Below are 14,306 nucleotides of genomic sequence, written 5' to 3' on the forward strand. Positions count from 1 at the left end.
TGCATGTCTCCAACTTTGCGGTTCCTAATGTGTTTAAATTGTTCATGATTTTATTACAGGCCAAATACAAAATAAATATTACAAATATCGCCTAGATATCTGTAAGCATTACAATCAGAGGATATACATATAGGGCAGACAGACGCTCATGAGTTCATGCTTTGTTTTATCGCTGGATTTTAGGATAGCCTATTATGGCAATTGATTGCATTCCAAGCTACAGTCAACTCTAGCAGGCATTGAATGACTGGAGACTTTGAATTTATAGGTTGACATTATGTGCTGTCTCTGCTATTGCTGCTTTTGATCAGTTAGATTTATTTGCAATCTCCTGTGGTGGGCTGGACATAGCATTGAAATGCCCGCCCTGATTCCCCTTCCGCCTTTGACCCATTCACACTGGTGGCTTAATGAAAAAACTCGCAAAATGTCTAGGAGGCTTGGTAGTAAATTTGGCGAGACACTTTGTCCCGCCGTTCCGCCTCGGTCTATGTGAAAGGGACAGTCGTTCCGCGATTCTGGTACATAAAATCGTGGCGATTTTGCCAGTGTGAAAGGGCCTTTTCTCTCTGCCATGCTGGTGCTGAACTGATGGATGTGGTGCATGCTGTCTGTTGCCAAAAAGCCGAAGCTAAGTAGTATGGAACAAATGAACTCAATACCCCTATGTCTGACTAACCAGACCTCCGTGACGATGGTACAGGAAAGACACGGTCATCCATCTTTGCTCCAGTTACAAGGAGTTATAAGGAAACTGAGAAAGTGCGCGCTGGGAGCGCTTCCAGTGTTTGGTCAGTGCTGTCTGTCAATGTGGGCGGCCATTTTGGCTCTCGGTGGATGCATTAAGCCAGTACTTGTTTTCCTGTGGATACTGAGCAGCTATGCCAGGACAATCATCCTCTCCATTTGGGCTCTATGCGTTCCAAAGAGGGTGAAACATGGCACTGAACTGATGGGAGGTCCACAACACTCATAGAAGGCTGAGTCTTATTAATGTTAACATATTAATACTTACTAACTTACATATAAAAAATAAAGTGTATAGTGTTGTGAGTTCAATTTAAAAATGTTTAGACCTTTAGCACATTTGTGTAGACTTTTTTTAAGTAGGTCTTGAGCCATGATTCAGTTGTTTTTTTTATGATTCAATTTCATTTTATAATTACCCTGTAAATCAAATTAGACCTAAAGTATTTTTTTAAATGAATGTTTGATATTTTAAAAGATGTCTGCCATTCTCTTAATTTGTGTTCATATGTATTCATGGAGTTTTGTCATTTTTATCAAAATCACATTTCTATCAATAAAAAATAAAAACAAAATCGGCTCTGATAGTGAAACATCAACCACGACCACAAGCCACTGGCCGTAGTGGGCAGAATCCACAGCAATAATTAATTCGAGGACTGTTTTCAATAGGTCAACTAAATAGACGAGGTGGTTTAGAGAGAATGAGTTGCTATACAGCTAATAAAATGTTTTCAGACTCGCACTCTTGAGTATAACTTTTTATTGCATCAGTTGTAATCATAAATAGGTCCTCATACCCAACCACGGCATGGTGGCTGTTGCTGTAAAGGGCTCACATAATTACATGACATACCCACTAAAAATCTATCACACATGAAAGACACACTCATAGCCAGTAAATGAATCTCTACTCCCATCTTAATTGCCGTTCTCACTCTTGACCAGTAAAGTGAAGAGTAACATTATGATTAACGCAATCAGTGCAGCTACATTTGTGATAAGACTACATATAAAAGCATTTTCAAGTGACAAGTCAAAAAAAAAAAAAAAAGGAATGAGTTGTAATGGAAATCATGGATTGTGCATGTATCAGATTGCTACCAGTCACAAAATAATCAGTTTTACACACTACACTGTATACTTTACTTTTGCAAAAAAATGGAGCCCCTTCAAAATCAACCCTGCCTTTAATACAATACCTTTGGTTAAGTAACATACTGGGATGTACACTGTTCCTTTTTTTGGTTTGTTTCTCACTGACCTGTTTCTAACGCATGGTTATGAGTGGGGATAAGTACGTAACATTCACATCGGCATCCAAAGATCATTTCAGAGCACACAAGCAATTGATTAAAAACATATTTCAAAATAATTAAAAAAAAAAATCTAAATATTTTGTAGTATTTATATATATATAAAAAAAGAAAACTCAAAAAGAAACAACAAAACATAAAGCAATGGTCCCATGGTAAGACAATGTAAATGAGTGGCACGGTATGGGTAAACTTGTGTGGGCAAAACAATGTCAGTAACAAACTTCATTAGATGTGGTTATTCACTTGCTGTTGGCTGTTCTACTGTAAACATAAGACCCCACCCATAATGACCAGGGCCGCTTCAGTAACGAGGCATACACAAGACAAAGCATGCAACACCACAAACTAAAAAGCAACACAAAAATCAATAAATAACTATTTAAAGAAAGAAAATCGTAACAGAGCTATCAAACTATGCAAACGTAGACAACCAAGCAATAATAGTCAACACCGACTCAAACTAACTTAATCAGGCCCTAATAATGAATGAAAAAACCCTGATTTTCACAGCCAAGCACATGATGTACGCAAATGTGTACCAGGTTCTGATATTGTAACAGAAAAAATCATCACTACGAAAAGCAGCAAATAAAGACCATACTCCTCTGAACCAACAAGGTTGTCTATCCGCTAATCAGAAATGACTGACTTGTGTCTCAGATTACTGGCCTCGATCACCGGGCCAAAAATTTCTCTCTTGATTCGGTGACCCAGTTTCATGTTGGCAAGAGTCTCTCACACAAATTTTCTCCGCAGACCATGGCCCTCATCACTGTAGTGGAGTCTCAAGTGTTTGCACTTCATGTATAGAACTATACATTGCACAGATCCCTGGTCTCTTTTGGGCGTCTATTTTAACATACACTCTCCTCTCCCTCATCAATACCCTTGAATAGTGACAAGCCTGCATTAGCCTCTTCTGTACTACTTGAAAATAATAAAATCAAAATAACAGCATGTACTCTGTAGGCAGGATTGTTTTATACAAGGTCACTGGCAGATCTATCAGCACACACAGTTAGAGTTGGCAAAAATGTCCTTCTTGTGTGGGAACATTTCCCATCACACTCTGGAATGCATTCAGACGACACACATACAAACAGACATGTTAGGACTGTGGGTAATATCCATTTTTGGATAATAACTGAGCTTGTAGCAGCCTGATGTCTTGTTTACAGATCTACTACACTTAAATCAATATAAAAGATGGCGAGCGCATCTTCACCACCTCATGTTTACATCATTCTAGCATGGCTAAGTAACAGAGCAACCATCAGAGTACACATACTTCTTACATTATTACCACTTAGCAACAGAGAATAATCCCCTTACTGTCCTGTAATCAACAATTACATCTATTCATTTGTGAAAATATCCCCCTAGTAACATCCAAACACCAACCCCCTCTGCTCAAGAGAGAAACGCCAAGAGTTCTGGCTGAACTCCTGACTGCGACATTAGTGACTATCTAATGTGGACTCATTCTGTAACCACAGACAGTTCCGGAGAAAAATACATCTGGATAAAGCAGGCCCCGGAGCAGAGTTTAAAAGGTCAGAAGTCCAGTTATCCCAGGACGAAAGCAGCTACATGCCAACCAAGTGCATACCCATACCCTGCCACCACTGACACTTAAAAAAAAGAAAGGAACATAATTGACAAAAACAAACAGTCATGTACAATAATCTAAGGGAGGAAAAAACAGCTTTGTATAAGTCCTTGAATATGAAAGTAATAATTCCATTTAAAAAGACCTGTCAGACTAAACAACACATGCTTATATGTGTTGACTTGATTTCTTCATCAATGCTTATACGTGTTGACTTGATTTCCTCATCACTCTTCATGTCAGCTGAGTGTGAGATCGGTTCCTGCACAGGTGTGTGTGTGTGTGTGTGTGTGTGTGTGTGTGTGTTTGAGGTGAACAGTCACACTCTGGGGCTCTGTGGAGAGGAAGGGGGGCGTCTTCACTCCACGGTTACAGATTTGGCCAGGTTCCTTGGGAAGTCCACCTGGAGAAAGAGGACAGAAAAGGGGGAAAACATGTCACCAAACAATGCTACTAAAGTTCCAGTGTTGTTCCTTCTTTGGAGATGCTTTAGTGATCCAATGCATGTCTTCAAGCTAAACTAGACGGGTTTTAAAAAAAAATGTATGGGAAAAGTAAAACCACCCCATTAATTAAGGAGATAGGTCCTCCTCGCATATTCCTGCTGAAAAACGGCTGGTTTCATCTCAAGCACACGCGTATTATAAACATATTTACAGATGCGTTTTTTTTTTTTTATGTAGCCAGTCGGCGATATTTCACAACTTTTGCGAAGTACTGGGAAAGGCTGGCAAGCAAGCTGCAGACAGATATTACTGGTAGGCTATTATAACTTAGACGGATATTTACTTAGGCTAGGCCAGCAACACACGCTGGAGAGATGCAAACAGATCATCTTAGCCTGTATTTCCTCCTGATTGCGAAAATGTTTGTTTTATTTTTCTGTCAGTTCGTGGTTCCTTCATTAATTGCGCAGCAAATTATCAAACGAGTGACAGAAGCACTGCGCATAATTTGACCAGCAGTCTTCGTGTCCATAGTTTGTGAAACAATGCTGCGTCCGAGCAAAGATTTTAGAAGCCCAGCGCAACTCCAAAAAGGAGAACAAATGAGCGTCCGGCTTGAGGCAGCGCCGGACAGGGCTTTTAAAATCCGTATGTCCGGCCTAAATCTGAACGTATGGCCACCCTATGTTGCGTTCAGTCAATGCATGCCAGTGGGTGTTCCCGACGGTAACTATGCAAATGACTTAAGGTATAACCGTTTTTTGCTTGTTCGTAATTTGATTTGCTGGTGCCGTCAGTCGGTGCAGCAACAGCTGGACTTCTCAACGCGAGCGACGGGAGCAACGCGACGCAACGAACCCACAATTCAGTTCGGCAACGGATGACGTAAGCCCATGTAAAGTGAACGGGATGAGTCTCCAGCACTGCAACCCACGCAACTGTGTATGAGCCGTTACTCTTTCTCCCTCTCACTCTACTGCTCGTGTACCTGCATATCTCAAGCCTCGGCTACTCCACGAAAACGTCAGGCATATTTCTACACCTTTCACCTTCACACCTTTAATGACACCCGTGAAAAACACCTTCACATCTGCAACCACTACACTTCCTCCAGTAGCCTTATAGTCACTTACACAATTGCGTTTAAAAAATACACAAAAAGGTGTTGACCTTTTCACTCGCTCTCGCTCTTGCACTCGCTGGCGGTCCCATAGCCTACACAAATTTAATACCTCCTTTTCGAAAATTCAAGACATTCCAGACAATTTAAGACTTTTTTAGGCCTTAAAAACCGAAAGACAGACTTTTTAAGGATCCGCGACTTTTTAAGGATTACAGGAAACCTGTAATGAAGCGAAGAACATGCTGAGATTCTGTTCATGTGCGTGTTCAACCACGTCCAACCTTCTGTTGAGAGAGATTCTGTTCATGTGCGTCTATGTCAGGGGTGGGCAAACTTTTTGCCTCAAGGGCCACATTGGGTTTTGAAAATTGGCCGGCGGGCCACACAACACCCGCGGGCCGCAGTTTGCCCACCCCTGGTCTATGTCGTTCACACATAATGTCCGCATTATGCCCGCCTGTAAGCATCATATATGAATCACCCCAAAGGGTCGGACAAGATTCGCATATATTGCGGACGACATGTCTGAAAACAGGTAATATAAGTTTCAACAACCCTTCAGCAGGGGAGTTTTGAACATTCGAACAGAAGATTCTATTCCGCAACAATGTAAGGTTCTAAAATTCTATGTTGAATTCAATGAACCCAGATATTCTTTAATACGTTCAATTTCCAACATTCGTAAATAGTCTCTCTTTCCACAACCTTCTGACACACACCAGAAGTCTGAGTACTATGTGGACAGGATGGGAGTGTCTTTGGCCAGTCTGGTCTTCTAGAGTGCTCTGGCTGATGAAACACGTTAGCTGTGAAGTTTCTGAGAGAGCACCATTCAGTGGGCAGTGCTTCGATTTGGCCAGCTTCCCTCGCGGTCCGTGCACGGGATCACGCAACTTTAATTTGTATTTTTTCAGTGACGCTGCAACAACCCAAACAACCGGCAGATGTCTCAAGTGAGCAGGGTGTCTCGTAAAAAGAAATGGAGCCTGGAAAACCCTACACAGACTTCACTACAGACTTTAGCAGACTGGTTTAGAAATAATTTAATAGCCAGAAATATGCCTGCCCTGCCCTAATAGAGAAATATTTGGTTAACTGCGAGTGAATCCCGTTTGCAGCTGTAGAAGAAACGCAGGACAAATGAAACATTCTGGTTTTCTCCGAGTGCAACGATGATAGACAGACATCATTTGGACAAAATATAGAGCATATTAACCTCCGTTGGCAGGTGATCTACTGTATAGGCTTCATAAAATAAAATAAACAGATTGCTAATTCAGTCAATTGACTACATTGCAGTCAAGAAGTAGGGCAAATTAATTTACGAAACCAAAACGTGGGTCATAGTTGTCTAAGCCTCTATTGCGTAGCCTGTTAAAAATGTTGCCAGATAGTATTAAATCGCCAACAACATTGTTTTCTGCAGAAGCCTACCCAAGGCTACAGATTAATTCTGAACAGTTATTTCTCTACTGGCTCAATTATCACACAAGACACTGTTTTGATTTGCGTAGTTGCGTTACCCGCAACACTGACAATAATGTAGACAGCAAATTAAGATATTTTTTCGTTTTGTGGAGCGGCACCGGTAGGCTATCAAAAGCAGATTTCGATTTTCGTTACCAACATGTAGTCAAGCCTTAAGCCATACCCAAGTAGCCTAAATCGAGGTAATGTTTAATTATGCATGATTTATTTTGTTATTGAATTCGTAGGCTGGGATTCCTCTCGGCAACAATTATGTTCAATGGTAGCTTTTTTTTGAAAGTGGTACTAAAGCTTCACGCAGCTTCACACCATTTGAAAGGAACGCCCACTGTATGCTCAGCATTAAGGACTTCAGGCATCTTCTTTATCAGGGATTCAGTGCATATTTCCAATGTGGCTTGGGACTATGTATCAAGAAGGCCACTGCTTAGGGTCAAAGAATTAGACTCTGGTTAAGTTTGATAAGACTTGAATATGTAAGACCAGCTCAAATGTCAGTCAAAAGACTAAATAACCAGTGTTGGGAGTAACGCGTTACTGTAATTCCACTACTTTTAGCAGTAACAAGCAAGTTTAGCAGTAACAAGCAAGTTTAGCAGTAAAATCAAGTAACGCAGTTACAATTACTGAAATTTAAATGAGTTTGTAACTCTCTTTTGTGAAATATTAACACTTGCAGACAAGAAGACAAAATAGGCCTACTTTGCTGCTTCTGATTTAACGTTGCAGGACCTTGGTGGCGCAATGATACACCAATCGAATCAATCAATGAGCATTCAACTACACAATGGCTAAGAGTGCGGATAGAACGAGCTTTCTCTCCTGGAAGTATGGACATTACTTTTCGCTCGTCGAAATTAAAGACAAAAATGTAGTGGTGAGTTGTAAATTATGTGCAGGTGTAAAGAACTTATCCACATCTAGAACTTATCCACATCCCCATCACACGCTTCGACAAAGCTAGTAGCGAAAGACAGCCCTACAGATGTTGAAGGCGCCACTCCATGCAAACAACCAAAGCTTGACTTTAGGCCACGGTCTGCAGTGCAGCCGATAAGCCAGGCAGAGCTAAATAAATTGATTGCGAGGTATTTTGTCGATGACATGCATCCTCTGTCAACTGTCGAGTCAGTTGCCTTCAGGCAACTAATAAGCAAAATACCCGTGATAAATAGAGGCTCGGGACAAATGTGCAGGAAGACGTTTTCCAGCTATTTAGACAGAGAATATGCGAAAATGCAGGTTGAGCTAAAAAAAACATTTGAGGGTTTACAACATGTCTCCACCACAGCAGACATCTGGACTGCTTACAATAAAAGCTTTCTAGGTGTAACTGCACATTGGATTAATCCGAACAATATGCTACGTGGAAAATCAGCCCTGGCATGCCAGAGATTCAAGGGCCGACATACGTATGACATTATTGTAACCGAAATAGACAACATCCACTCATCCTATGGCCTATCTCTCAAAGTGACAGCAACTGTTACTGACAATGGTTCTAATTTTGTCAAGGCGTTTCAAATGTACCAGCCACCTGAGCCACACTGAAGATCATTTGGAGGAGGATGAGGCGACTTTTACAAACATTGGGGATGTGCTAGATAATGCTGTCGAGTTCAATGACGTGGTTTTACCCCCGCATCACAGATGCGCATCGCACACATTGAAGCTCATCTCATGCACTGATGTCGATAAGTGGCTAATGTCAAAGCCGGAAACGAAATCTATCTACAGAAATGCTACCACAAAATGCGCAGGGCTGTGGAACAAGGCAAGTCGGTCAACGGTGGCTTCGGAGATTGTCAACGACGTTATTGCTAAGAAGCTGCTTGTACCTTGCACCACCAGGTGGAATTCGTTCTATGATGCGGTAGCTCGAATTTCTGAGATACCTGTGGCCGAATTGAATAAAATCAGTTGCATTTATTTGTGTCTAGATAATGTGAAGTATTTATAAGTGCAGGTCAAGACTGCTCTGTAGTTAGATTTATGTATTATTATATTTTTTGTTTTTTTTTATGCCTTTAATGAGAGGACAGTGGAGAATGACAGGAAGGAAGTGGGAAGCGGGTCGCCGGCGTACAGTGCAGGTGCTCCAGCCAGTTGCGCCACAGTTGGGGCCGTAGTTAGATTTATGCTATGCCAAATACAGTATGCTTATTGTATAATACACTTGTTTTTAAAACTTGTTATGTCTTTTGTGTCATGTATTTCAGGCAATCAAAACACGATTTGCACGTGTTCTTGAGGATAAAGATGCTCTACTGGCTGCTGTGACCCTGCCCAAGTTCAAGTTACGTTGGCTGCGTGACCAAGAGAGGAAGGACCTGGTAAAAGCATGTCTAGTAGCAGAAGGCAGAAAATATGTCCCAGAGCAGGATGAGCACCCAGGGGAAACCCCAACAACACAGCGCCGGCCATCTACCAAAGAGGATGAATTCTTTAGCTTTGATGAGAGTGAGGACGCCTATGTCTCTGTTGAAAATGAAGTAGCTGATTACTTTAAATCAGGAGCCACAGGGATGGACGCTCTGAGTCAGTTTCCCATAATAAGGAGAGTATCACTTAAATATAATGCAGCTACTCCAACCAGTGCCCCGGTGGAAAGACTCTTTAGCCTTGGGAACCTGATTCTCTCTACAAAGAGGAATGGACCCTTTCAAGAGAGTTCCATTATCAGCATCATAGTTGGCCCCACAAGACTTCCTTTTTAACATTCCATATGTTATCTTAATGCAGAGGAAGTAGATTGGGGCCCAACTAGAACGTTCAAGCATTGTTTTTGTTTTTATTGTTGAAAGGGTCTATAGGCTCTCAGATCAAAAGTTTGAGAAGCTTCTCCTCTTCAGGTACAATAACTGGTTTGAGAGCTAGCAATGTTGTGGGTACTGGTCAGAGGTGAGAGATGAGACTTGTTAGCCCATTTTTACGTTTGTTAAAAGGAACACGCCACCCAATGTCAATAGTAATATATGTTCTTACCTTAACTTTCACGAGTTGAGTCATACCTCTCCCGTGTCGGAAAGATTCACTGAACAAAAATGCTGATGTGGTACATGAAAATTTAGCTAAAAATGTGGAGAATGCAATGCAATCAAGCATTTTGGACGATATATTGTCACAAGCTGGCAGAATAGGCAACAGGCCGATGTGCGTTTTATTTGGAGACTGTTTTGCGAGACAGAGACTGAGTTTGCTGCTGATATTCTAGGGATAGGCTACAACATAGCCAATGTACGACTTTAGCCTTTTAATATATTTGCTGCATTGGATCAGTCTTTCTAGAACAGGCAAGGGCTTTCTAGCCTCACGTCAGCAGCGCTGCATCACCCATATAGCCTACATTAAAACAACCAGTGGATGGTGGGCGGGTGCGGTTTTGAAAATTGGTCAAAGAACTTTTGTGCTGATGGATGGCTGATGGATGATAAGTTTTGCTATGCAGTTATGGTTGAAATAATAGCCCATCAGCGCATCTCTAGTGTGTGTGCGCCTCTCTCTCGCTCAGAGGGGAGGGAGAGGCTGAGGGTCGATCCAGCATGGATTCTAAACTCTGTGGTGGATAGGATCTACAATTAGGTGTTAACAATACTACTACGCTTAGGTCAGTACTCCCAAGTGCTATTGCGGCACACATTGTAGTGCTCCTGTTTATTCGCTTGGGAAAATCGACGTTTCATGTTGCGCGGGCCGTGACATTTCTATCAACTACACGTGCAACTGTATTTTAAGTCGGGGAAAACGTGGATGTTTTGATTACTTCTACGGTTAGTTACGGCAAAGCCGCTAGCATAGCAACATGCTAACACAGTCCAGCCCAAGACCAGAGTGTTTGAGTGCACGTACCGACACGGGAGAGGTATGACTCAACTCGTGAAAGTTAAGGTAAGAACATATATTACTACTGACATTGGGTGGCGTGTTCCTTTAAGAATCTCATCTCTATTTAGCTTTGCCTTATGAGGCATGTTTGTTAAACCATTTTAACCTTTTGTTAAATCACATATATATTCATATATACTTATACTATATTCAATTATATGCAGCACCTCAAGGCACCTTTGTTTTCTCTTTTAATTAGTGTTAATACGGTAGGCCAATCACTTTTATTTAATTGGGCCTAATGTGGTAAAAAAAAAAACACTGTCAAATGACTGAGACAGTTATTTTGTTTCAAGTATTTAAAGGAAATGTACAACTGCTTGATTTGAAGGCCTGTTGCCCTGTTGGTTACAATAAATAGGTCTGAAAAATATGTGTATTGTGTTTCTGTTCAGTACTGTTCATATTTACCAGGGCTTGAAAACGAAATTATTTTTCAAACGTTCCGTTCCGAATGGTTCAGGTAGGCCTATGTTTAACGTTTTCGTTCTTGCATGCGTTCCGCCACCAACATATCGGTCCTGAACCGGTTCGGAACGAAAAATATCGCTCGTTCTTAAAGTTCCGCAGTGTTTGGCGGGCCTATCAAGTCTATTTTGTGGACTTTACCTTAGAATAGACATACTCATTATTTCCCCTTGATTTAGCCTATACCGTAGCTATGCCCAAAAATAATAAATCACAGGCGGCATCAAAAAACATTCAGATGGGCTATCCATCCCATAGCTTACAGACTTACTGTAGGCCTAACCTATGCCTATAAATAATTTCTTATCAAAAATATTTCTGGATACATGCTAAACTCCTTACCTGGTTGTAGCCTAAGTTTTATCCATATGGAGATCTTCAAAGGCTTGCGCTATAATTCCAACCCTGTTTAAAAACAAACCTGTCTGTTGCTGACAAGGCCTATCTCAGATTTCCCGTTTAACTCTTCTACATAGAATAGGCTATAATTTGTAAAACATTTCAAATCCCGACTTTAAAAGCGACAAGGCGGACAGGCAAAATAGGCTATTACGCATAGGGTATACAAACAATTTCCAAAACAGTTTCAGTAGCCTACGCTACGAGCTGGCCTAAGATCGGAAGTGGCAGACGGATAGGTTACATTACAACAGCAAGACAAAATATACAAATTTGGACCAAAATATACACATTTGGACCAAAGGTCCATTTATTCTTTTTTTTTTTTTTTTCAAACTGCAGAAATCAAATCAAACGAGTAGAACACTTAGGATATGCTTTTGTGAAATTTTATAAAAATATATAGAGAACGAAAAAAAAACCGTTATTAACCGGTTTTGTGGATTTCAGAATAACGTTTCTGTTCCGTAACAGTTAAAGACCATTTTGTTTTCGTTTCCGTTTCCGCTCCTCGTAAAATTCCGTTCATTTTGGGTTTTCGGAGCCCTGATATTTACATTTAAAAAGCAGACATAAAAGTAACTTAAAAGTTACTTTCCTTAGTAACTAATTACTTTTGATATACAGTAACTGGTAATGTAATTCAATTACTTTTAAAATAAGTAACTAGTAACTGTAACTAATTACTAATTTTCAGTAACTTGCCCAACACTGTAAATAACACAAGACAAAAATGGTTTAAACAGTATTGTTCAGTTTTGACTGAAACTTCTCGATGTCGCTGCTTATGGAGTTTAAAGAAAAAACAAAATAGTTTTAGACTGGTGAACGCATTATTGCTAATGCACAAGCAGCTTTCACAATCAGTTATTCACCAGCCGCAGGTCTAGACATCGCTTAGGAGCATTTACGTAATCTGAAAGGTGCACATTTATTGCAGGCACTTAGCCCATGAGCACTAAAGAATCTGTGACGTGTGTTTACGATAACCCAGGGAAGTAATTACCTGGTGTGTGAAGGAATTGGCCAACATATGGTCAATATATCATTCAATAACTTAATTGTTGTCCATAAAAATGCAGACATGTTGCAATCATCAGAGGCCTCATCAGTTTTAATTAATCAAAATCATATTGAGAACATGCAGTCTGTTACCCACACACAGCCAAGCTAATCTGCAGAGCTTCACCACCCTGACTAAAAATAAGCTTTTTTGTTTTTGCATTGAGCAGCACAATCCTCTTCTTTTCACCATCATATAATCCTAGGAGCCTGCTAACCAACTGAAGTTAATTCAAAGCTCATTAAAAGGAAGGCTGGTCCCTAAAGCTTCACCAAACTCACCTCATATCGAGTTTAAGGTGGCTAGCTGCTGCCAACTAGTTGAAGCTAACCCAATAACTAAAGTTTATAGTCTTATCCAGGTCACTTTTGAAACCATACATATTCAATCCAGTGTTCTTAGAGAGCTGGATAAATACCACATATTCCTCCAAACCAGCAGCCAGGTAGATTAGATAACTAGTGAAACAATCTCTGTTAAGTGCACACAATACATGGTAGGACTTAGCCAGAGTTTTCGACCTCTAATGGTATAGTGCTCAGGTGTGTGTGTGTGTGTGTGTGTGTGTGTGTGTGTGTGTGTGTGTGTGGACTTGAGGTTACTTACGTCATATCCCCTGAGCACGGCCAGGTGGAAGGACAGCAGCTGCAGGGGAATGACGCTGAGGATGCCCTGCAGGCAGTCCACGCAGTGCGGAACCTTGATGGTGCGGCTTGAGTTCTTGATGGTCTCGTAGTCGTCCTTGTCACAGATGACGATAGGCCGGCCCTGAGCAGGACAAAAACACAATACACATCAGTGAAAAAAAAAAAAAAAAAAAACAGAGCACAAGGAGGAGAGGAGAGGGGAGGAGAGAGTCAGGGTTTGTCTATGTGGCAGAATTGAGAAATGGACACCAGTTTGGATTTAAACTGTTGCTCAGATGCCTGAAGTATGACACAGCCACATAACTTTTTCAAATGTTATTGGTGTGTAAAAGAAACATAGTGCAGAAATGCACAGTGCCATTACAAACACAATGTGGCCTTCCCAGCGTGCCATGCCAGGATTGGCTTGGCATTCATACAGGAGAGAGGGGGGTGGGAGAGAACAAATGACAGACAGAAAGAGAGAGAGATTAGGAGGGAGAAAAAAATAGAAGTCATTAAGTATACCTGCCAAGCTTGCTTTGACATTAATATGAGAGTGTGTGCGCGAGAAGAAAGAAAGACAAAGAGACAGAAAAAGGCAAGAAGAGAGAGGACCCCGAGCCTCCGTTTTCTCAAAGTAGTGGAAGCTTCTAGAAGATGTCCTGTGGCCCTCACCTGTCGTGCCACCACCTGCTGCAAGGCGTTCTGGCACTTGTTGTACGTGTGGTCCCTCATGATGATCATGATGACGGGCATCAGCTTGTCCACCAGTGCTAGAGGTCCATGCTTCAGCTCACCAGCCAGGATGCCCTCAGAGTGCATATACGTGATCTCCTTGATTTTCTGTACACAAACAAACAACCAACCAAACATTTAAATTCTTTTACTTGTATTCCAAGAGAAGGTAAACAAGGTAAACAAGGTCCATATATAGTATTAAGCCATTCCACAATAGAATTATAAGCAGTACTCTTAACACTGCTAGACAAACACACTCTGCATTTATGGCAGCAGGTAAAAGGGGTGTAATCTTTCAACCCTGTATGTCAGTGTGCATTTGTGAGTTCACCATGATGCAAACCAGCAGATAGCGAATGTGAGTTTGGGTACCATAATTCTGATCAGAGAGC

The 14,306-nt window shown here is 41.1% G+C and overlaps 1 protein-coding gene across 1 annotated transcript in view; it reads right to left on the bottom strand.

Moving 5' to 3' along the window:
* Nucleotides 1-1,495: 1,495 nt before the first annotated feature.
* gfpt1 (glutamine--fructose-6-phosphate transaminase 1) overlaps nucleotides 1,496-14,306 on the bottom strand; it is a 44,593-nt gene continuing 31,782 nt past the window's right edge. Inside the window, exons 17-19 of the mRNA XM_048243491.1 lie at nucleotides 13,852-14,019; nucleotides 13,154-13,315; nucleotides 1,496-4,078 (exon numbers count right to left, since the gene is read on the bottom strand). Coding sequence (XP_048099448.1) covers nucleotides 4,034-4,078; nucleotides 13,154-13,315; nucleotides 13,852-14,019 — 375 coding nt within the window. The 3' untranslated portion in view covers nucleotides 1,496-4,033. The remainder of the gene's footprint in view (nucleotides 4,079-13,153; nucleotides 13,316-13,851; nucleotides 14,020-14,306) is intronic.

Source organism: Alosa alosa, chromosome 5 (genome assembly GCF_017589495.1).
Source record: "Alosa alosa isolate M-15738 ecotype Scorff River chromosome 5, AALO_Geno_1.1, whole genome shotgun sequence".
NCBI classification, from domain to species: Eukaryota; Metazoa; Chordata; class Actinopteri; order Clupeiformes; family Clupeidae; genus Alosa; species Alosa alosa.